This window comes from Leuresthes tenuis, unplaced genomic scaffold (assembly GCF_036924035.1).
Source record: "Leuresthes tenuis unplaced genomic scaffold, fLeuTen1.0.hap1 SCAF_17, whole genome shotgun sequence".
In the NCBI taxonomy this organism is placed as follows: Eukaryota; Metazoa; Chordata; class Actinopteri; order Atheriniformes; family Atherinopsidae; genus Leuresthes; species Leuresthes tenuis.
Window position 1 is genome coordinate 13,845,002 of NW_027325371.1, and position 21,393 is coordinate 13,866,394.

At 42.3% G+C, this 21,393-nt stretch overlaps 5 protein-coding genes across 6 annotated transcripts; 2 read left to right on the forward strand and 3 right to left on the reverse strand.

Annotated features, from left to right (window-relative positions):
• Positions 1–200: 200 nt before the first annotated feature.
• e4f1 (E4F transcription factor 1) lies at positions 201–5,951 on the reverse strand. Its single transcript, XM_072369153.1, has 14 exons — positions 5,792–5,951; positions 5,369–5,496; positions 5,188–5,266; positions 4,814–4,995; positions 4,580–4,700; positions 4,322–4,474; positions 3,895–4,172; positions 3,577–3,804; positions 3,378–3,483; positions 3,056–3,273; positions 2,757–2,955; positions 2,506–2,669; positions 1,437–1,496; positions 201–1,255 (listed from the first exon to the last, which is right to left on the reverse strand). Exons 1-14 carry the CDS (start codon positions 5,886–5,888, stop codon positions 887–889), a joined length of 2,382 nt encoding a protein of 793 aa, XP_072225254.1. The 5' UTR covers positions 5,889–5,951; the 3' UTR covers positions 201–886.
• A 928-nt stretch (positions 5,952–6,879) lies between these two features.
• Positions 6,880–11,401, forward strand: narfl (nuclear prelamin A recognition factor-like). Its single transcript, XM_072369136.1, has 11 exons — positions 6,880–6,984; positions 7,765–7,860; positions 7,953–8,096; positions 8,232–8,361; positions 8,456–8,590; positions 9,029–9,147; positions 9,251–9,380; positions 9,465–9,537; positions 9,635–9,772; positions 10,092–10,249; positions 10,801–11,401. The coding sequence occupies exons 1-11, from the start codon at positions 6,919–6,921 to the stop codon at positions 11,040–11,042; spliced, it is 1,431 nt and encodes a 476-aa protein (XP_072225237.1). The 5' UTR covers positions 6,880–6,918; the 3' UTR covers positions 11,043–11,401.
• Positions 11,400–14,885, reverse strand: hagh (hydroxyacylglutathione hydrolase). 2 transcript variants are annotated; one of them, XM_072369138.1, is made up of 9 exons: positions 14,794–14,885; positions 14,426–14,613; positions 13,761–13,825; positions 13,546–13,663; positions 13,329–13,437; positions 13,104–13,207; positions 12,786–12,887; positions 12,437–12,516; positions 11,400–12,331 (listed from the first exon to the last, which is right to left on the reverse strand). In XM_072369138.1, the coding sequence occupies exons 2-9, from the start codon at positions 14,528–14,530 to the stop codon at positions 12,181–12,183; spliced, it is 834 nt and encodes a 277-aa protein (XP_072225239.1). In that variant the 5' UTR covers positions 14,531–14,613; positions 14,794–14,885; the 3' UTR covers positions 11,400–12,180. The 2 variants fall into 2 exon arrangements, with proteins under 2 accessions (XP_072225239.1, XP_072225238.1); XM_072369137.1 differs by having other exon boundaries at positions 14,789–14,885.
• Positions 14,886–15,511: 626 nt separating this feature from the next.
• LOC140273499 (hydroxyacylglutathione hydrolase, mitochondrial-like) lies at positions 15,512–19,922 on the reverse strand. Its single transcript, XM_072369100.1, has 9 exons — positions 19,790–19,922; positions 19,123–19,307; positions 17,244–17,308; positions 16,939–17,056; positions 16,746–16,854; positions 16,542–16,645; positions 16,304–16,405; positions 16,127–16,206; positions 15,512–16,007 (listed from the first exon to the last, which is right to left on the reverse strand). The coding sequence occupies exons 1-9, from the start codon at positions 19,854–19,856 to the stop codon at positions 15,908–15,910; spliced, it is 930 nt and encodes a 309-aa protein (XP_072225201.1). The 5' UTR covers positions 19,857–19,922; the 3' UTR covers positions 15,512–15,907.
• A 241-nt stretch (positions 19,923–20,163) lies between these two features.
• Positions 20,164–21,260, forward strand: fahd1 (fumarylacetoacetate hydrolase domain containing 1). The gene has a single exon (XM_072368413.1). It carries the CDS (start codon positions 20,279–20,281, stop codon positions 20,939–20,941), a length of 663 nt encoding a protein of 220 aa, XP_072224514.1. The 5' UTR covers positions 20,164–20,278; the 3' UTR covers positions 20,942–21,260.
• The last annotated feature ends 133 nt before the right edge of the window (positions 21,261–21,393 follow it).

Here is a 21,393-nt window from a genome sequence, read left to right on the forward strand (position 1 = left end):
CGCATTTAGTGCAGAGAAGCAAATGCAAGGTTGACGGACTTATTTTTCCTGTGCACCTATTACAGCAAACACAATTAGGCTTCAGCGTTTTACCTGACGGGTGCCTGCTCTCAAAGCTTTTTCATGCTAACCCAATGAGCTCACGACAGATGGAAACTACCAAATGCAAGAACAGAAAATTGAAAACTCTTAGTCACATATGTAAGAAAATAGCATTTATTTGATGCAAAGTGTTTGGGGAGCACATTTCCCCATCTCTCTGGTATTTGTATCATGCTGAAGGATGCATTATGACCGCACAGCTCAGAACTGCAACATTACGTCATGGATGGCCTTACACAGGCAGGGGAGCATGTCTGCCTGTGAAGGGCTTCGCACCACGGATAAAAAGTTTAAAAACGTGACTGCAGCTCAGCCAGACTTCACGGACCTAAAGGGGACAATGCGATTGAATTATGCCATGCTGCGTAGTAAAACACAGGTAGAATTTCCTCTTCTTTTGTCCGCAGAAAACAAAAGTTTAGGCTACGTCAGATCAAGGTAAAAAACAGGCAGAGCTTGTACCTTAAAAAAAAAAAATCTGCTACCATTCAGGCCAAATGTTTAACTGAAACCTAATCTTAAAGTGAATCTAGTCTGCAGGGTTCACATATTGGCTTCGACACTGAACGCACAGATTAGTTTTGGCAAAGAAATCAACAGAAACACATGACGGAGCTAATCCTCATTATTCCATTATGGTAACCATAAACCTCATGAACACTTTGGCCTTAGTTTTGCAGTTAGTTGATGCGCACGTGAAGCTCATAAAAAGTCTACAGTAACTCACTACACAGTTACAGCTGAAGCCACGGCCACTACAGTTCATGGTGACCAAACCCTTTGATCATACAACAACAGTCTGAATCTCCACCTCCTCTGGGGAAGTGATGACATACTCCTCTTGCTGCTGCACCATCTGTATTCCCTCCTCTGCGGCTTCCTCCTCTGTGGTAACCATGGTAACGGTCCCCTCAGCTGCCTCCACGGTACCTGCCGTGGCCAGGAGCGTGCCGTCACTGATGGCGGAGGCCAGCGTCATAGCAACCTGCTCCGTCAGGCTCTCGGGTGTAGCGATGGTGATGGTGTCGCCACAGTCGGAGATGGACGCGCCGTCTTCGTTCACCGCCACATTCTGTACAATAATCTGGTGGCCGCCCGTGCCATGCGACTGGCTGACAATCCGTTGAACGACTTTCACAATCTGGTTTTCCATCTGTGAGGGAGAGATTTTATGGAAGAGTTCAAGGCGGACTTGTAGGATAAGCCAACTATAATGAATTTATGTTCGTATTAAGTTAAGTTCATCAGCCTGCATTTTAGCATCACTGTCAATCTGTAGCTGCTGTAATTTGTACATATTGCCTCCTATGTGCTCAGTCTGTGTGCATACTGACCTCATTTTGGCTGTCCTGAATAAGCGTAACTTCTTCCTGCATTTCCCCCTCAGTCTGGGTCTAAAAGATAAGAGAGAAGCAGAGCGAGTGAATGACTTGGATGTAATTTTCATGTAAAACCCTCAGGAAGAAACAAGACTCTTACATTAAGTAATCTCTGAAAAGTATCAGGATTTAAAGAAGGTATAAAACATTTTTTCACAGCCAATTACCAGTTTTTGATAACTGGAAGCGGGACCGGCCACTTCAGTTTACCACACACAGGGTGTGTTTGAAGCCTTAGATTCAGCGTGTAACATTTACTAGTTTAACCATTTTCAACATTGCGTTTTTAGAGGGTATCATGATTTGGAAACTGTTGATTCATTGTCGAATAACATAAATAAATAAATAAATGTGCATCATATTCCTCTCACAGCAGAAGCCTTAGATTCCGTGTACATCAACACCTCAACTATCCTACTGCAGAAATAACTCCGGCCAGCAGGGGGCGATAACGTCTGCATGAACAACGCATCAAAATAAAAGCAAACAACATCCCGAACATACACAGTGAGCAGATTGTTTGTGCGCTCGGACAATGAAACACAGTTGTGGTTCAATGTAAAGTTACACACAAAGGCAATGAAAGCCCATCACACAGGCGCCATTGTTGTTATGGTTTCCAGCCCGTGCATGAAGTAGGCTGATACGTCCAAAACCTGCTAGTCTCATACATGTGGATACAAAAAGAGAAGTTGTTTTTGGTTTTTTAAATATTCATTCTGGAGGGTGTTTAGAAAAAACAAAAGAAGCCGTTTTTATGGTTAAAAACATATTTTGTATGATGACAGGCTCAGGTGTCACTCTTCAGCCTCATGAGAGCATCTACTAATTACTCTACTTCCAATAGCCAAGGGTTTAAAAGTACTAAAGTACTAAAGTACTGCTTTAAAATGACGTCAGGGCTAAAGATTGTAATTTGGCGACATTAAATTCCAGCAGGTCACAGAGCAGCAACACTCTCCCTACCCAAAAGCTTTAACGAGCTCAAATCTTCTCTTAACCTCGCTCTCCATGTTGCTCCCACCTTGATAATATACTCCTGAGTGTCTGCCACCACTGAGGAGAACTCAACCAAGACAGCGTGAGGATCCTCTGAGATGATGGCTGCTGTGGCGAGGCTGTCCACAGAGGCCTGCTCCTCTGTTACAACACCTTGTTGCTCGCCGGATTCATCCCTTTGGCAACCCCCTGGTGGGAAAACATGTTATTCGTCTGCCCGTATACCTGCGGCATATTTTTGCTGCTTTAATTTTGAGTTCTGTCCATTACCCTGACCTTTAGCACGCATATGCCGATTGAGAGTCCCGTGTTCAGCAAAGCCCCGGCCACACCGTGGGCACTTGAAAGGCTTCTCCCCAGTGTGATGACGGATGTGTCGTACCAGAGAGCCTTTCTCTCTAAAGCCTCTAAAGCAGAACTCACACACGTAGGGTTTCTCATCACCGTGAGTCCGCTGGTGCACTTGTAAGGCATTCTGAGCAAAAGAAATGGCAGAAAAAAAACGCTTTTATAACTTCATATAAATACCAACGCAACAAAAAGACGAATATCTTTAATAACACTGGTCATTTCACCTTGGTCTTGTATCCTTTGTTGCATCTGTTACAGTGGTACGGTCTCTCATCTGAGTGGGCCCTCATGTGTTCACGTACATGTCCAATGGTTTTGTACAGCTTCCCACACTCACCACACTTATATCGCCTCTCACTGACATGCACTTCCATGTGTTTCTTCAGCAGGTAACCAGTAAGAAACTCTTTGTGACACAATGTGCACTTAAAGGGTTTGTAACCTGCGCAAAGAGGAACAGAGAGACGGAGAGCATGAAATGTTTTTCTGGCCCCCCACTCTTTAATGTACCCGCGTATGTGTGCCAAGTGTAAAGTGGTGGCTTACCTAAATGACCTTTGACATGAAAACGGAAATAATTCAAGCCCTTGAATGATCGGTTACAATGTGGACAAGTGTACAGTTTTGTGGATATCCGATCATCACCTATTTCCTTGGGAGGGAGGAAAAGAAGAATATTATCTAATCACCCCTCATTGGTTAAAGAATGCACATGCCAGTCGACTCCCAACACTTTTGCTCTCACCTCCTCCATCTCTACAAACTCTTCTTTAACTTGGATCTCAATGACACTCTGATCAGCATCAGGACGTTCAGAAACCACTTTTTCCATCTCCTCAGATGTCTGCGAGACTTCCTCCACCACCGTTTCCTCTGTCCCCAGAGCAATGCCAGAGTTGATGATGGCCTGGCAGATGAGATTGTCTCCTGCTGCAGCGGCCAGAGCTTCTGCCTGCGACTGTTCGACCACCACCTGGTCAGGGCCAGAGCGACAGTTCAACACGACACTACGGGCTGGAATGACGAGCAAAACTGTACAGGACCCTGAAATGCACGTCCTCACCTGTTGCTCCTCGGTTGTTCTGTCCACCTCCATTGTGAAGTGGACCTGGCTGAGGACCTCTTGGGAATCAGCTTCTACCACACTAACGACAGCAGTCTGAGCCTCCTCCATATCCTGAGCCTCCTCCATCTCCTGAGCCTCCACCATCTCCTGAGCCTCCACCATCTCCTGAGCCTCCACCATCTCCTGAGCCTCCACCATCTCCTGTTCCTCTGGCTGATGCTCCAGGACTACCACCTCTTGTTGGGCCACCACTGAACCTTGTTCAGAGTCAACACCTAAATAATTTGCACAGATTCAATCTTATTTTCTACTTTTAAACCTAGCTTTAACACCACAAAATGTTTTTTCTACATTAAATTGATGCTGGATTGGTAAATATAAAACAATAATTATAATAATATATAATAATTACTACTCAACTGACCTTTCTGTACTCCATCCTTGCTGACAAGGATTTCCTTGTACTGGACAAAACGGATCTTTTCTGTGCAGGGAGTCAGTGCTTTAAGGTGTCTGGTGAGAGCCCCTGACTCTCTGAAGGACTGGCCACACAGGGTACATCTATACGGCCGCTCGTCTGCAAAAGGAAATGAAAAAAGACTTACAATTACGTTTATTTTCTGAGGAAACACCAGACCGACAACTCGAACAGCGCTGTGTAACTTCAGCTCATTCTCAATACCAGTGTGACGACGGTTGTGCCGTATCAGGGAGCCTTTGGTACGGAACGACGTCCCACATAGCTCGCATGAGAAGTTCTTCTGGTCACTGTGAGTTTTCATGTGCGTTCTCAAGATGTTCGTCTGTGGAAAGAAATAGAAATATCCATTGGATGGGCAGGATTAGAGACAAACCATTACAAACAGGTGCCATTTTCTAAATTACCGCACGCACACAAATCAAACGGATTACTCACAGTTTTAAATGTCTTTTCACAAAGGTGACAAATATAACGGCCCTCTTGGTTGACTTTGAACGTCAGCTTGTCACTGTCGGTGTCGTCAGATACGAAACCTTCAGCTCCATCAGACTGATCTGTGACTTTAACTGAGGCCATTTTCTTCCTGCGACCTCGACCCATCAGTCCACTGCTTTCATCTTCGTGAAAAACAGGCCAAATAATGATTTTGTGCAATATGAAAAATAATGATTTTGTGCAATATGAAGCCTTAAAGTAACTATGTCACCAGACGGAAGGTTGGGTATATGTTTTTCAAGGTTTTTCAAAGTTTTATGGATTAAGAAAATAAGAAAAAATAAACAACTGGCAGTTTAAAGTTATTGACTCACCATCAGTGTTCTTCACAAGTTTATTCAATGATGCATCCTCAGCTGATTTCACCTCTGAGGAAGAGCTGGCTGCAGTAACCTGGGGAAATTAAGATATGTATAAATATGTATATATTCTACTTCTAGCAACCATCTGTTTGGAGTGGCTCCTTAATGTAAACCCATAAAGCTTAGCACGTACCTCATGAGTGGCATCCTGACCAGCCTCCCGTGCTTCCAAGCGCTTGCAACTTTGGTGCAGCTTGTGCTGAATGAAAGCGTCAAGCGTTGAGAACTCCGACTGACAGCGTCCACACTTGTGCACATCATCTAAAAGCACAGACACAACACGTATCAGCACGCGCTAACTTCACTTATCAGCATGAGCTAACTTCACTTATTTTCTCGCGTTGCTAACTGCCACCGGTTTACCATACACCTTCCAAAATACCGCAGCCTGCCCACCCGTCCAACTTGGGAGAAACTGCAGCAAAACAGCAAACAAGCTGATGTTGCTAATGGCAGTTAGCCGCTAGCAACAATTCACGATGGAGGAAGTTAGCCAGGCCCAAACACAATAACCGATAAACATTTCAGACTTGTTTTAGCCGGTGGGGGGACTAACCGTCATCTCCCAGTGTGGTTTGAATGGTGATGGTCTCGTTGCCGTTCTTCGTTTGCTCTTTCTCTGTTTCTGCCGTATGATTATTTTCTACATTCATGTCGCTTGACTTCTCCGTCTCTGTCGCAACGCTGCATCGGGGAGGGAAAACATGGCGGATTTACGACCCCGTAGTCATAACAACAAAAGGGCGCGTGCACGTTTGTCTGTCATTGGCAAGGAGTTGGAAACGTGTTGATTAAATTTTGATCATAAATAACGCTACCATTCGGCTCGGTATAGTTAATATCTGATTATCTGGTCACAATCAGTTAATTAAATCAAACAGTGACCATACAAAGACAATTCTTTGGCTTTCCTATCTGCACAACGTTGATGGTTTATAAAGTAGGCTGTATGAAGTTAGACCTACCATCTTCAACATCGGACACTTATTCAGAATGAAAAATAATTGCAACTTTTTCACTGAATTTATTCAAGCATGTCTATATTTACATGATCGTGGCCTCTGAAAGTAGTCACGTGTGAAGAACAGGTTCACACATCTTTTACCCACTTAAGTCGTGAATTTTGCACAACTGATCAACATCAGAGGTCACTCAGAAATGTCAATGTCCAAGTCAAGTTGCTTTAACGTCAATATAGTCCGATCAATTCCATCACATTCAAGTGTCATCCAACTGCAGCTGGAGGGAATAAATAAATGTGGGAGACCTGAGTCACAGTGCCTTTCTCTGCCGGTTTTGGTATTAAGCTGTCTGTTCTTCCTCACAGTGACCCAAGTATAAAAGTATAATTTCAGGAAAGGAAACTTGTCTGTTGTAACATCTACTGCTGTGATGTCTATATAAATTCGTGTTTCGAATGAGCCCGCCTTTTGTTCATGCTCCCATGTGTTGCCTCACTGTAACCCCCCCTCCCCAAAAAAACCCAACTCAGAATATGGGTTTCCATTTTCTATCTTCATGATATAAAGTCTTACGTGCTATTTGGGCCTGTCAGCTTCCACTACTTTAGTTTTGGTTGAATTTTGGGTGTCTCGTGCCAACATTTGAACACATGTTAGGTTTGCGCTTGTGAGGCAAATTATTCACGACACAAGAGTAAACAATGACTTTACGGCAGTAAAAATGGCCTCTCACTTCAGCGGTGTCCTACAACTGACGGATCTAGACGATTTTATCACCCCCTCTCAGGTCGGTTTCTAAAACTACTATGACATGACATTATGTCCAATTAATTCCGGAAGGTCACGGTAAATACCGACGATTGTCTTGTCATATAACAGCAGTTAACAGTGGAAAAGGTCGTACGGTAGCTAGCATACTTTGTAGTGGTTCGTAGTAGTGCTGCTGTGTAATAACCCAAAAAACAACAGTGACATTTAGTGTTTTTGTATGAAAAAAATCCCCACAAAGTGATGCTCATTTGTTAGTTTAGCTGTTAACCTATCACAGGGCGTAAGATATTACTTTACAACTATTCGACGCGTGCCACGGCTAGCTTCTGGCTAACGATGGCGATGATGCAATACCGATGAAATAAGTCTTTACATTTCGGTTGTTGGCAATGTTACTGGCACCCCTGAATACAACAACAGAATCAAGAATTTCCTCAGAGGAAAAAGCACATGAACCAATTAGATAAAAGTACAGATTGGTGTTAAGTGTCCAAAGTTGATCAAATGAAAAAGGAAGGCATTGAATATTCGTTGAATACATTTGTTAGCAATGCCATTTTTTTACCATAACACTTTAGCCTTCTTATATTAGGACAACAACCCAAAGCACACAGCAATGGAACAAAAGCATGATTCAAAAGGAAAGTATTTCATGCTTTTTTTTTTTAGCTGGCCACAACTGAGTCTTGACCTAAATCCCATTGAAAACCTTGAAAAAAGAGCTGAAATCTTCCATCGAAAAAGAACTCGTGAAAAGTTGGTTGCTTGGTTGACGTGTTTTGTGTCTGTTCTTAAGGAATGTGTCAAACCAGTCAAAGTAGAGAAGAAACAAGGGAAATCGGTGGCACGAATACAGATAGAAGATGATGGCAGTTATGTTCAAGTCAACCTGGTGGGTATCAAGGCTTTATCCCTAATCTGTGTGTGAATTATTAAAAAAAAAATATTGCACCACTAAAGAGTCAATCCACCTTGTCTTTGAAGGATGGTGGGAAGCAAAAGCTGGAGAGAGCAAAGATATCGCTGAATGACTGTTTGGCTTGCAGTGGCTGCATCACCTCAGCGGAGAGCGTCCTCATCACGCAGCAGAGTCACGAGGAACTTTTAAAAGTGCTGCAGAGCAACAAGGTTTAAAGATCTCTCAGGACTTCTGTGTGGTGCATCTTGTTGCAGTTGTTTTTTTTCAGCTTCTGTATTGCGAGAGTGTTGATTTTGAGTGCTTCTGCGCATTCACCTTTTACATCATGTGGACTTCTTGCACAGACCGATGAGGCAGAGCAGAAGACGGTGGTTGTGTCGGTGTCACCACAGTCCAGAGCCTCCCTCGCCGCGCGCTATGACCTCAGTAGTAGTGAGACAGGCAGCAGACTCACTTCTTTCTTTAAACGCCTGGGTATGAGCCTTTTTCCTTTCTGTTTTTTGAATCGCAGAACAAAAATATGGGCAGACGCACGCAAACCTCTGACCATTATCGCTGTTTTATGCAGGGGTCCATCATGTGTTTGACACCAGCTTTAGTCGGAGTTTCAGTCTGCTGGAGAGTCAGAGAGAGTTTGTTGAGCGGTTCCAGAGGAGGGAGCAGGACAGCAAGGCCCTGCCCATGCTGACATCTGCCTGTCCAGGTATCTCACAAAAGAAATAAAGGGAAAAAAACCCACTCATGAACACAAAGTAAAATGCATTGTGTGAGAGTGTGCTAACTGTGCCAGGAAGCTTTATTTATCAGCCTCATTTCTCTTCTCTAATATCCTGTCGGAACGCTATAGTCCAGGATTGAATAAAACCAAAATCATTAAACTTTCAAACTTTCCAAAATGTAGAAAAAAGCTGCTTAAGGAAGCTTTCGTTTTATCAACTGCTTGGTTCATTAATTCGTTATTTTGAGCTGTGGAAGTGAAATTACTCTGTTCAATTCAGTCCAGGATGAGTAGAATAAGGTGTTAGTATTTGCAGTTCAGCTGAAGGAGGGACCTTCTTTATACTGAAGGTCGACCATGTAAGTGTTTCAATGTCTGTTCACAGATCATTTTTGGGATGATTACCTCTGTGTGCGTTTGCAGGTTGGATCTGCTATGCAGAGAAGACACACGGGGAGTATATTCTTCCATATATCAGTACCACCCGCTCCCCACAGCAGGTGATGGGTTCTCTAGTTAAAGGCTATTTTGCAGAAAAACAGGTTCGGTTCAAGTTTGTCCTGGAAGGTTCGACTACTACGAATGTCAGTGGATGTATAGTTATTCACAGAGAGAGTCTGAGCTGTGTGTTGTGTGTGTTGGCAGGGGTTGAGTCCACAGCAGATCTACCATGTGGCAGTGATGCCTTGCTTTGATAAGAAACTCGAGGCCTCTCGCTCGGATTTCTTCTTAAACAAAGCTGAGACCCGAGAAGTGGATTGTGTCATCACTTCTGGTACATCAGCTACACTTCGAAATTCTTCTTGTGCGTGTGGATGTCCAGCATTTTCATTCTCATGTACTTTCTTGTCTACTGCAGGAGAGGTTCAGAAAATGCTGGAGGAGGAAAATGTTTCTCTTAATGATGTTGATCCCGTAGCCCTGGATACAATGTCAGTTCTGAACAATTTGAGCTTTTTTTTTTTTTTTTTTGTCAGCAAACTTCACTGAAAAGTTATAAAGTTTTTTTAAATTTTTTTATTCACCCAGGTTCAGCAGTGTGTGTGGGGATCAGTTCCTGAGCCATGCTGGCAGTGGGTCCGGTGGTTACCTCCATCATGTCTTCACTTATGCTGCCAAGCAGCTCTTTGGAGAGGAGGTGAAGGAGCTCACCTACAAGACACTCAGGTGAGTATGCTTCTGTGACAGTGTGTGGTAAAGGGTCATTATACTTCCATGGCCTCTCGAGCTTGAATTCATCATGAATGAAAGGTCATGGGCTGATGAAGTACATTCAAAGCAGTTTAACCTTTCAGTATTAGCCTCTTCTCAAAACACAGTGAAATTGTAATGCCACATGATCTAATCTGCATAGTGGGGCCTGCTTCAGAGGCCTTGTATCTGCAGGGAGAAACTTTTATTAAAACATTAATACAAATGTGTGCCACATCAATAAATTGCAAATTAACTGCACCTGCTCACTGTCTCCTCCTACCTGACGGTTCAGGAACAAAGACTTCCAGGAGGTGAGACTGGAGAAAGATGGCGAAGTCCTGCTTTGCTTTGCCTCAACCTACGGTTTCCGCAACATTCAGAACCTTGTGCAGAAACTCAAGAGGGGAAAGTCGCCGTACCACTTCGTGGAAGTTATGGCCTGTCCATCAGGTAAAGTGACGAATGCTTCCTCACGGAGTGGCAACCGTGTCAGAACCTGTCACAAATGGCGTGCTTCTCGGATCATGCGTACAAATCACGCAGAGGTTTTTCAGCCCCTTTAGGAGTTTCTGCTGTTTTATATGTTTTAGACTCATCCTATAATGGATTCAGTTAACTTTCCTCAATGACAAAGCAGACACACGCTTCTGTTTATTCACTGAGATCGTTTACTTTGTTCAGAATTTTTCAAACACTTGCATTTGAGCTCCGGCTTGATGCTTCTAAAAACTTCTCTGGACTCCACTTGTTCCTACTTGAATTCATTTGACACCATTAAGATTATTTCTGTTAGATTGATGAGAAAAAAAAGACCCAAATCTGTTCTAAGGCAAATATGAGACGACAAAATGTAGAAAACTTTCAATCTGGGGGATAACTGTCTGCGTTGTCCGGAAAATGTTCTGGAAAAAAAACACAGTAGTCATATACTAACTTCTCAGTTTGCATCATTTGAGCAAGTAGTTCAAAGTAAATAGCACGTTTCCCTTGTTAACTCTCAGGATGTCTGAATGGCGGCGGGCAGGTGAAGCCTGAGACCGGTCAGAACCAGAAGGAGTTTCTCCAGAAAGTTGAGCAGCTCTACAAGGCAGAGCGCCCCCTGCTGCCAGAAGATGACGCTCAAGTAGCCGAGTTGTACCAGTCCTGGCTGCTCAGCGTGGGGGAGGAAAGAGCCAAAGAGCTGCTGCACACACAGTACCACGCAGTGGAGAAGATGAGCAACGGCCTCACGATGAAGTGGTGATCGCGTTGCTCGGCAACGTGTTTCGCAGGTTTTCGAACACTTTTCAACAGACCCAGCCGTCCACTTAACTGTGACTGTTTGTGTGTCTTTAAAGAGGCGAGGGTTTTGTTGCCAAAGTCTGCCATATGCCATCGTAACTTTAAAACGCTTTTCCACGGTGTGCCTGCTGAGGTGAGTGAGCAGGCGTGATCAAATTATGTGAACATGAGCGGATAGTTTGCCCTTTTACTGCAGATTGTCTTTGTAAATGGTAAATAATTGTTAGCTAGAATAATACATGCCAAAATGTGATCATTCCTTGTTTATTTAAGGATTAGATATATGTATATATACATTTTGAAAAATAAAAACTTAATTTGTCTGTTATTTTATTTTTCTTTTAACATAAACAGTTTGTCCAGACCATCGATTCAGACCAATACGTTTATTACATCACTTTCATGTGCAGTTATAGGCTCTTGTACAGTGCGAGAGTACACTTTAAGTTGAAAAGCAGCAATTTACATTCACTGTAATGTACACTGCATGTTACAGTTTATAATAAAGTGGATAACGGTCCCATAATACTTATATTATGGGACCATTATGGGAATAAATGAACAAACTGGACTCGACGGTAAATTAGATCTCAAGCTTTTAAGTGCTAAAGTAAAAAAAAGACAGAAACACACATTTATAAGTACTGAAATAGAACATAATCAAAATGAGACACAAATAAATCATGAAGCATTTGATTGTATTGAATGTAATACATTGTGCATAAGAGATTAGCCGTAACATTCAGTTCAGTTATATCTTTTTTCTCTACACAATCAAACCTAATATTTCCATGTTCACATAGGCTTAGTCTTGCTCTTTACACCATATATACAGAAGCATATGGCTCAACCACGACAAAAAGTATTTTTGAAGGGAGTTTTAACAGTTTTTTGGGGGATGTTACCAGCATCCCGAACGTCTGTGCGGGCCTCTGCATGTGGACTATAATGAAAGCAGCTTTACACTGGTCTCATTGTGAAATCATGGTTTCAGAACAATTAAGAGTTAAAGCAATAAATGCTACCCTCTACAATCCTGCGTCTTGCTGCATTCAGTCACTCTTCATGAAAACTGATTAAATCCTCTCAGAAACTAGATGTCAGGGTCTGAGCAGCCCCCACTCCAAAGCCAACATGGCGTGAGGAGGAAGCCTTTCCTTGGGCTTCTTAAACCGGTCCTTCTCCTTCCGCAGGACCCTCATCACCTCTATGGGGTCCGTCTTCCCTGTGAACCTTTGCACTGCTTCCTCTCTGCAGGAATGAGGATTAGAAGAAGGGCAAATGCAAGCTCACCAAATGTGCTTGTTCAAGCCGGCCCCGCCCTGTTACGTTTCACACAAACAAATCAAAACTCACGAGAGGCGAAGAAAAGGGTTATATTCAAATTCCTCCATCAGGGTGGATGGGACTGTGGGTTTGTCATCATCATCTCGTGCCTGTGGACATAAATAAAGTGCTCAAAAAATAAATAAGACTTTTTTGACTTCATACTCTAAATGAAATAATCCTCCCCCCCCCCCCCCCCCCCCCTCACTCCTAATACAACACGGCAACATACAACATACTACAGGGATTTGCAGGTTTATGTAAAGACTTTGCCTCATTTTTTTTTAAATATTCATGTCAGAAGAGCGGTGTCTGAGCTCCAAGGGAAGCTAGATACGCTCTTTAAGATTTTGGTGTTTTGTGTGTTTGTATTGCTCACCCTGGCCCAGCTCAGCATCTCTTTAACCTTTTCATTCTCAGGCTCCACAAGCATGGCAAACTTCAGGTTCTTGATGGTGTACTCATGTCCGCAAAACACTTTCTACAGATGAAGAAAGCCTCGGTTAGAGTACAGATTAGATCACATCACAGCTTCAGTAATGTTGTCACTCAGGATTTAAGATGTTGAAGAGAGCCAGACAGGGCTCAACCCTTTCATTGTATGTGTGTTTCACCACCACTGTGACTCAGAGTTATCGGAGGTCCTGCTGGCAGCTGTTGATCCTGCATGACAAATGTCTCTCTGCGCCTCCCTTACCGTGTCTTGAGGGAGGGAACCAAGCACCTTGGTAAGGTTGTGATACATCTGTTCTGCTGTGCCTTCAATAAACCGCCCACATCCACCGATAAACAGCGTATCCCCTGACAACCAAAAGAAAGGTTCGCAGAGGACAGTGGTCAGTCAACGCCACAGCCAACAATAAGAAAAACTGTCACTGTGCCACTCAAAATGTAGTCATTGATTGATGCAACAGACAAAGACCTGTGAACACAGCAGGGGCGTCAGCGCACTCATCCTCCCAAACAAAGTAGCACATGTGCCCAGAAGTATGGCAAGGAGTAAACAGGCACCTCACATTGATGGAACCAAACTGCAAAGGGAGAAAGGAAAACTTTAAAAAGACAAGAAGGGGAGAACAAATAAACAGTTGTTGTTTTCTTCAAGTTAAGATGTTCAATTTCTGTCACTGTGAGGCCACCTTCAGTTCCTGAGCATCTGTGACTTTATCCGTCAGACCCCCGATCCGGTCATCTCCCCCGTACACCATCAGGCCAGGAACGTCCTTCAGCAGAGCCTCGTTCCCACGGGCGTGGTCCCTGTAAGGAAATAAAGCCAAGCTGCCTGATAAAGTGTGACCTGCCTGGGTGTTAGTGACACATTTAAGAGGCGTCTTATGCCAAAGATTGCTCTTACCAGTGATGGTGTGTTGTGAGAACAGCAGTCAGAGACAAGCCCTCTCTCTTCACTATTTCTAACAACTGAAAAAAAAACAAAAAACACATATTTAACAAACTTTAGAGTTTATAGACCAAATGATCAACCTAAAAACATAGTGCAGATGGCCCATAATGTTGTTGGATAACAACAAAACAACACAAACAGGCAAACAACAAGAAGAACAAGGATGACTGGCTTAGATGACATAAATTTGTCCACAAATGCTGCGTTTTTAACCAAGAACAAACACGAAAATATCTTGTGACAAGTGTGGGTTCAAAAGCAAATGCGTATATAATAATTTTTGTGCGATAGACTGTGGCTGCATTTCAGTTCATTTTCCAAAGTGCAGCCCTTTGACTGCTTCAACTAAATATGGCCTGATAGCATTAAATCCCTCTGTATTTATTCAGTTTTGTGCTTTAAGAATGTGATTTATTTCCGTTACTTGTTTCTTCTTTCATTAACTGTTCTGTTCCATATCAATTTCATTCTTCGTTTTTCTTTAATCTCACTTGTACAAATGACTTTTTCAACACTTCATTATGATTTGTAACATTTGCAAAAAAATAAGAGGTTAAAAAAGAAGTTTCAGTATATCAACTTCCAATGTGAATAGAACACTAATATCTGCCTCTCACCCGGTGCGGTACCGCAGGGTCCACAGCTATGGCCTGTTTGCTCTGCTCCTCTATCACCAGGTACATGTAGTTGTCCTCCAGGATGGAGATCACCTTTACTTTCATGGCACTCACACACGCATGCGCAACACAACGAGCGACGCTTCGGGAAGACTTTTAATTGGTCAACGGAATTGACAATTAGGCACCTGTACGTTAACAAAGCATTGTTAGTACGTAGGCATTGACAGTTAGCTTAGAAAAGCACGCTTTGTTTATTTCAACACTGTGGAGCTGGACGCTTTCTGCAGCTTTGAAATGAAAGATTTTATCTAAAATGATCGATTTCTAAAAAAATAAATAAAATAAAAAAAGTTTACGTACCTCACCTTCGCTGTTGTCCGTGTGTTTCTGCCCGACTGTGATTCAAAATTATTATTCCACATTTCTGCTTTGAGACCGAGAAGTTATCGCGACATCATCGAGGCAAAGTGTCGTTTCACAACACAGGCATTTTAATCGAGCCGGAATCATCCACCTTGGTCATTATCAAGAGAAATATTTGTCATGTTTTACTCTGAAGTCACAAGTATAAACACTAGTGTTTGGTTCAGATGGTCCTTGTTGTGTTAACAATTTTAGTTAAGAATGCAAATTCGAATTTGCTGCAGCACTTTTAACAAACCTATGCAACTAATGCAGTTGTAGTTAGAAGTTCACTTACTTGCCTTGTGAGGACTAATCAACAATTATATTCTTGAAATGATCCACAAATATATTACATGTCAATGAAACACTCAAGTGAAAGCTGACATTTGCTTTTATTTAATAACAATGATGTGTTTTATTGCTTTTAGCAAAGAACGTCATGCAAAGTCCTTTCAAAGACTGAATAAGCATTGGAGCTCTCACAATCTCTAAGATGTAAAGCAAATACACAAACAAGAAGAGCTAACTGTGCTCACCTGATGCTTTTAAATAAAACCAGAAAGAAAAAAAAAAGCAGGTGCGTTGTCTTTTAGCAAAAATGAAAATTAATGACAAGAAGAGACATTCTGATCAGAGTAAAACATCAATACAAATCTTTACAGAATGAAAAATAACCACTTTTTATTATTAAGATTTGATACTCGAGTGGCTCCCTGCTTTGTTAAATGCTAAATCTAATCACTGAACCAAACTGTTCAATACATCAACAAATTATACTAAATAAACTTAAATATTTCCAGAGTTAAAATTCATTTCTCCTTTAAAGCATTTTTTTAAATGGCCATATATTCCTTATTACCATTTCACCAATATGAGCCAAAGACACCAAATACAACAGATATGTTAGAGTCTTATAAACAGCTAAAGCTGGTGGTAAAAGTGTGTACCGTCACTGGGAGTTAATGTGTAAATCTATTTCAAATGGATTGGAGGACGAGTTATCTTCATTAATATTTAATGTGCAGCTTGCAGCGTTGTGAGCACTTGAAAAAGTCAACATGAACACACTGGACTTTACTCCTTAGGGACTCGGAAACTGTCTTTTTCTTTCCGGAGGCTTCTCATGGTTTCAACTGGGTCCGTCTGCTTCACGTGGTCCTGAACAGACTTCTCTCTAAATTAAAACAGCGAAAGAGGACAAGAGGAAGTCAAAACGGCACCACAGCAGTGAGTAGCTCTTGACAAACTACAGACTCCTCTGAGGTGACCAGCGTTCAGTCGACTTGCACGTACTTCACTCTCATAAAGGGATTGAACGTAAATTCGTCTGCCAGAGTGGATGGAATCGTCGGCTCCCCGTTGCTGCACTTCTCCTATGGAAAAAAAAGAAGAAGACACGCGTGCAAGACAGTTCTTATTTTCAATGGTTTTGATTTTTGATCGTCTGATTGCAAAGAAAACCCAAAATACCTTTGCCCACGCCAGCTTCTTCTGAATGACCTCATTCTGGGGTTCCACATGACGTGCAAATTTCAGATTGCTGACGGTGTACTCATGTCCGCAGTAAACACGCTTTAACACAAATAAACACATTCTGTCATAATAGGCCCTCATAATAGGAAAGTATATTTTCCTACTGACTGGTAGAGATTTTCATGAAGACTCTTTCTTTTCTGAGCTATCACAGAAGGGGCGTGTGCGCATTTACCGTTTCAGGAGGTAGGCGTCCCAGAATTTCTATCAAGGCTCTGTACATCTGCTCGGCGGTGCCCTCAAAGAATTTGCCACAGCCAGCCACAAACAGCGTATCACCTGCACGGGAAGACAGAAGAGAGTCCTCGGGGCATGAAAAGCTGTAACACAAGGCGGAGTGCTGACTTCTGTCCCATCATGTTAACGCCATTCGACAAACCTGTGAAAACAGCTGGAGGCTCAGAGCTGTTTTCCTTGGTTACAAAGTAGCAGATGTGACCAGTTGTGTGACAAGGAGTAAACAGGCATTTAACGCTGAGTGATCCAACCTTAAAAAATAAAAAACATGAAACAGCATGAGTCATTTGGGTAATGTTGAATATCTTAATTGTGCAAAAGACCGATGGTCTCACTTTGAAAGTGTTGGAGTGAGACACTTTCTTCGTAATGGCATCGACTCGGTCATCACCTCCATAGACCCTCAGCCCTGGCATTAGCTTCACCATCTTCTCATTCCCACTGGCATGATCCCTGCAACAGAAAAAAAAAAAAAAAAAAGCGGAAAGTTACTGCACTTTGTTTCCATAGAAAAGGTATAAAACTTTCTTAGCGCGCTACACTAGAAATGTAAGTGTTTTAGGTGTGAGTGCTGTCGAGCTCGCTGTATCTGCGGTAGCCAAAGCAGATTTGTGAATGGTAAAACAACAGGCAAGCATACCAATGGTGATGAGTGGTCAGAACTGTTGTGAGTTTAACGCCATGTTTCCTTACAGCTTCCACAACCTGTTGAAAGCACAAAAGAGTCCCAACTGAGGTCGTCCCTCTAAAATGCTCGCTGGTTAGTCGATAAAAATGTAAATGAAAAAAATAAAACAATAATTACTCATTCAAGCTGTTAATCAAGAAAGGTAGAGTTGTTGGTTGCAGGTTTTATATGTGGGGATTTGCAGTTTCTGACTCTCTCAGTCGACTTTGGTTTTTTAGTTTGATAACATGATATATCCAGAAACTACGACTTAATGTATTACCGCCGTTTGTTAAGTCTGTACATCTCAAGCAAATATATAGATGGGGAGAGAAAAGTTTCAAATGAAACCAACAAACTGTCTTCAGACCACCGCGGCACTGAATCGACACGTTTCTGGAACTTTAATGGATCGATGGCGCAGCATTCCCACGTGTCGTTTTCTCATGTCTTGTTGTTTTAATGATGGTGCTGGACGGCAGTGTTGGAAATACGCGCTGCGACTGCAAGGGCCACAATGTGCGATTCACATGCTTTTAAAGCCACTTCGTCAGTTGCATGCACAGTTGAGTTGAGGTGCAGTTACGGCTTCGGGGGATTTTGTCAAATGATGCTGCAGCTATAATAATAATAAAAAAATAAAATTGAATTAAGAAAAAAAAAAAGGGCTGATTTTGAAATGACAATTTGTGAAGCGTTCAACCGTCTGACAAAATAAACAAAGATATGTGAAGGTGAGCTGCTTTAGTAGGAATTCAGTTGAATTATATATACGCTTAGACGTGAATGTTTTCATAAAAATATGCAAAAGATGGAAATTTGGAGCATGTGTGGTGTGCCTATGTCCATTCAAGTCTAATGCAAAGGGCATTATGTGGATGTGTTTATCTGGTTTTGATAAGCTCAATTTCATACAATTTTGGCCATATTAATGCGCCTACCTTCATTCTAAAAGTCTGATTTTGGTCAGACTAAAACAATAATTGTGTTTTTTCTACCTCAAGTGAACATGCCAAGTGACCCTTCAATGACCTATGGATTGATAGAAAATGCCAAGTTGATGTCACGCTCCACTGAATTTTGGGTAACTGGATGTGTGTTAAAGCAGCCTACTGTAAGGATCCAACAAACACCAAGGCTGTATATATATATATATATATATATATATATATATATATATATATATATAAGAAGAGAGAGAGAGAGAGAGAGAGAGAGAGAGAGACTCAACATATCAACCTCCTGGATAATATTTTACTCCAAAACCGCAATAAAAATTCATGTTTACTTAATTTCTACTCAGGATAGCCAATTAAAAACATATCTGAGCATTGGAAGTAAAAGCAAAAGGTATTTTTAACAATATAGGGACCAAAAACCCTCACTGAACACAACACCCTAAAAATCAACATACAAATCACCCGGGGACCAACAATGGCAGGCCTACGTATGAGGAAATCGTTCCTCTGTAGATGGTGCTCTCATCCCAACATCTGTACATTCTCTCCTGGGGTAGAGCTATTTCATCATAGGATGAATGTCATCATTCAAAAGGTGACTTTTCCATAGCGGAGATGTGGACCTAAAGATTGACAGCGAAATGCCACCTACAGCATAACAGAGGAACTGAGGGGCAAGAGAAATGTTTTTCCTTTAATTAATCAGCCATCTGAATCAGCAAAGCATACAAAATATAATGAGTCAAAGTACAAAATTGTTAATCTTGTGTAATCAAATTCAATATTGGAATCGTGATTATTTTAGATTGTTGACCACTTGTAAACGGCATCTTGGTGTTGCAGCTCTTTAGCTAGATTTCTGGGTAATACACAGCGATGTAATACACACAGACCTTAATGGGCTCCACAGGATCAACAATAGCTGCTTCTCTGGAGTCTTCGTCAATCAGTAGGTACATGTAGTTGTCACTAAGTGCTGGGAGAAGTTCGACCCTCATATTAGCTTGTTCCACCAGGTGAGATTTTCTCACTGTGCTGTGAAGGAGAGCGGCTGCCTGGACCTTGACTTCCACAGGTGCTTCAGAAAAGGGATACAAGTCAATGTAAGTATACAAGTCAATATGTGCCCGGCGGAAAAGTAACATGAAGTAAAAACACACTCAGTAAAGCCTATTTTGATTTCGTTCTCCTAACTTCTCCTAAAATGTCATTAACACCATGACACTGAAAAACACAGCACACTGACCGCTGGATGGAAGTGTTTAACCCGCGATCTGATGCGACACTAAAGGTAAACAACGTCAGCTTTTGTGAAACCCGTTTTTCCAGAAACCATCACGCCACTGTTACTTTTCATTGAGCAGATTAAACGCTGGTCAAACAAGTCTGTCACTGAGCATATTGTGCTACAGGTCAGCTGTACTCATCTGACAGCCTTCACGTTAACAACGACACAAACACATCAACATAAACACATCAGCAATATGTCGCTGCTTGACATTGAAGTAACAGGCTAACGTGCTACATATTAGCATGTACACAGAAACGGAGTGGACGTACCAAATTTTAAGACTGCGGCAGTTCCTACTAGAGTGCAGGCACTCCCTATTAGAGACTTGAATAACATAACAGTAGCTAATATCTTATCACGTTAGAATAAACCAGTAAAGTTTGGTTTTAGTTCCGCCTCCGCCCCTTTTTCAACGTAACCCTCCCAGACATTAATAATCGATTCTCGGGTCGTTGATTGTGGACGGTCACTGAAACAGGTGGTTAATTTGAGCAAAAGTTGGCAAAGAATACAAATAAATTAGTATGTTGTAGACAACATTTTGGATTACTTTAGACTGCCATATACAGAGATAATCGTATCTAATTAGACGATATATCCATATTCATTTGACGTCTGAATTCTGAGAATGTCCCTTCAGACTTGCCATAGGTTAACGATCCAGTACCGGTCAGCGGTATCGGTCAAAGTTTAGTCAATCTAGTGCTGACTGCTTCGTTGCGGCTGAAACCACAGACACTAACTCGCGTTATTCCACGATGACGGCACGGAATATATCTCGGTTTTGGGAGTGGGGGAGGAAGATAATTTGCGTAGGGAGAAACTATGCAGACCACGCAAAGGAGCTGAAAAATGCTATCCCCACTGAGCCTCTGTTGTTCCTCAAGCCTCCTTCTGCATATGTAAGAGAGGGATCTCCTATTCTGGTGCCTCTGTACACCAGCAACCTGCACCACGAAGTGGAGTTAGGGGTGGTCATCGGGAAAGGGGGAACAGCCATCCCACAGTCCGCCGCTATGGAGCATGTGGCAGGCTACGCTCTGTGCTTGGACATGACAGCTCGGGACATTCAGGACGAGTGTAAATCCAAGGGTTTACCCTGGACCATGGCCAAAGCTTTCAACACCTCCTGCCCCGTCAGCGAGTTTATCCCCAAAGAGCGCATTGCTGACCCGGGGAACGTCAAGCTGTGGCTCAAAGTGAACGACCAGCTGCGGCAGAGCGGCTGCACCTCTCAGATGATATTCTCCATCCCTTATCTGATCAGCTACATCAGCGACTTCATCAGCCTGGAGGAGGGGGACCTCATTCTGACCGGGACCCCCAAAGGAGTCTCCGCCGTGCAGGAGCACGATGAGCTGCAGGCAGGGATCGAGGACGTTGTTACCATGAGCTTCAAAGTAGACAGACCTGACCACTAGTGACGCCAAAAACACCTAAAAGGAAGACTTGGAGAGACTTGGAGATTCATGGAAAGTCAGCAGGTGGCAGTGAGGTGCCACCAAACAAATATGATTCTTTGCTGCCCCGTTTCAGAGGTTTACCGTTCACCACTTGGTTGTATCGATCCAAATAACCTCTTCATTCTCGCGATCAGTTTTACTGATTTTTACTGATTTTACTTTACAGTAAAATGCAAAAAAAAAAAAAAAAATCATGCACTGTCACTGTTCTGATCACCAGTTGTGGAGATGTATTCACAACTTTTCAATAAAAAGTATGGTACTGTGTTGACTATTATTTTTTTCTTTAAAGCAGAAGTCTAACTTTTAAAATGTTAACAAAAACACCAATAAGGAAAACAAGGATCAAGATGATTAAAAATATGATAATACATATATAAGGCCTATAATCCTCTACATGGGAAATTAAT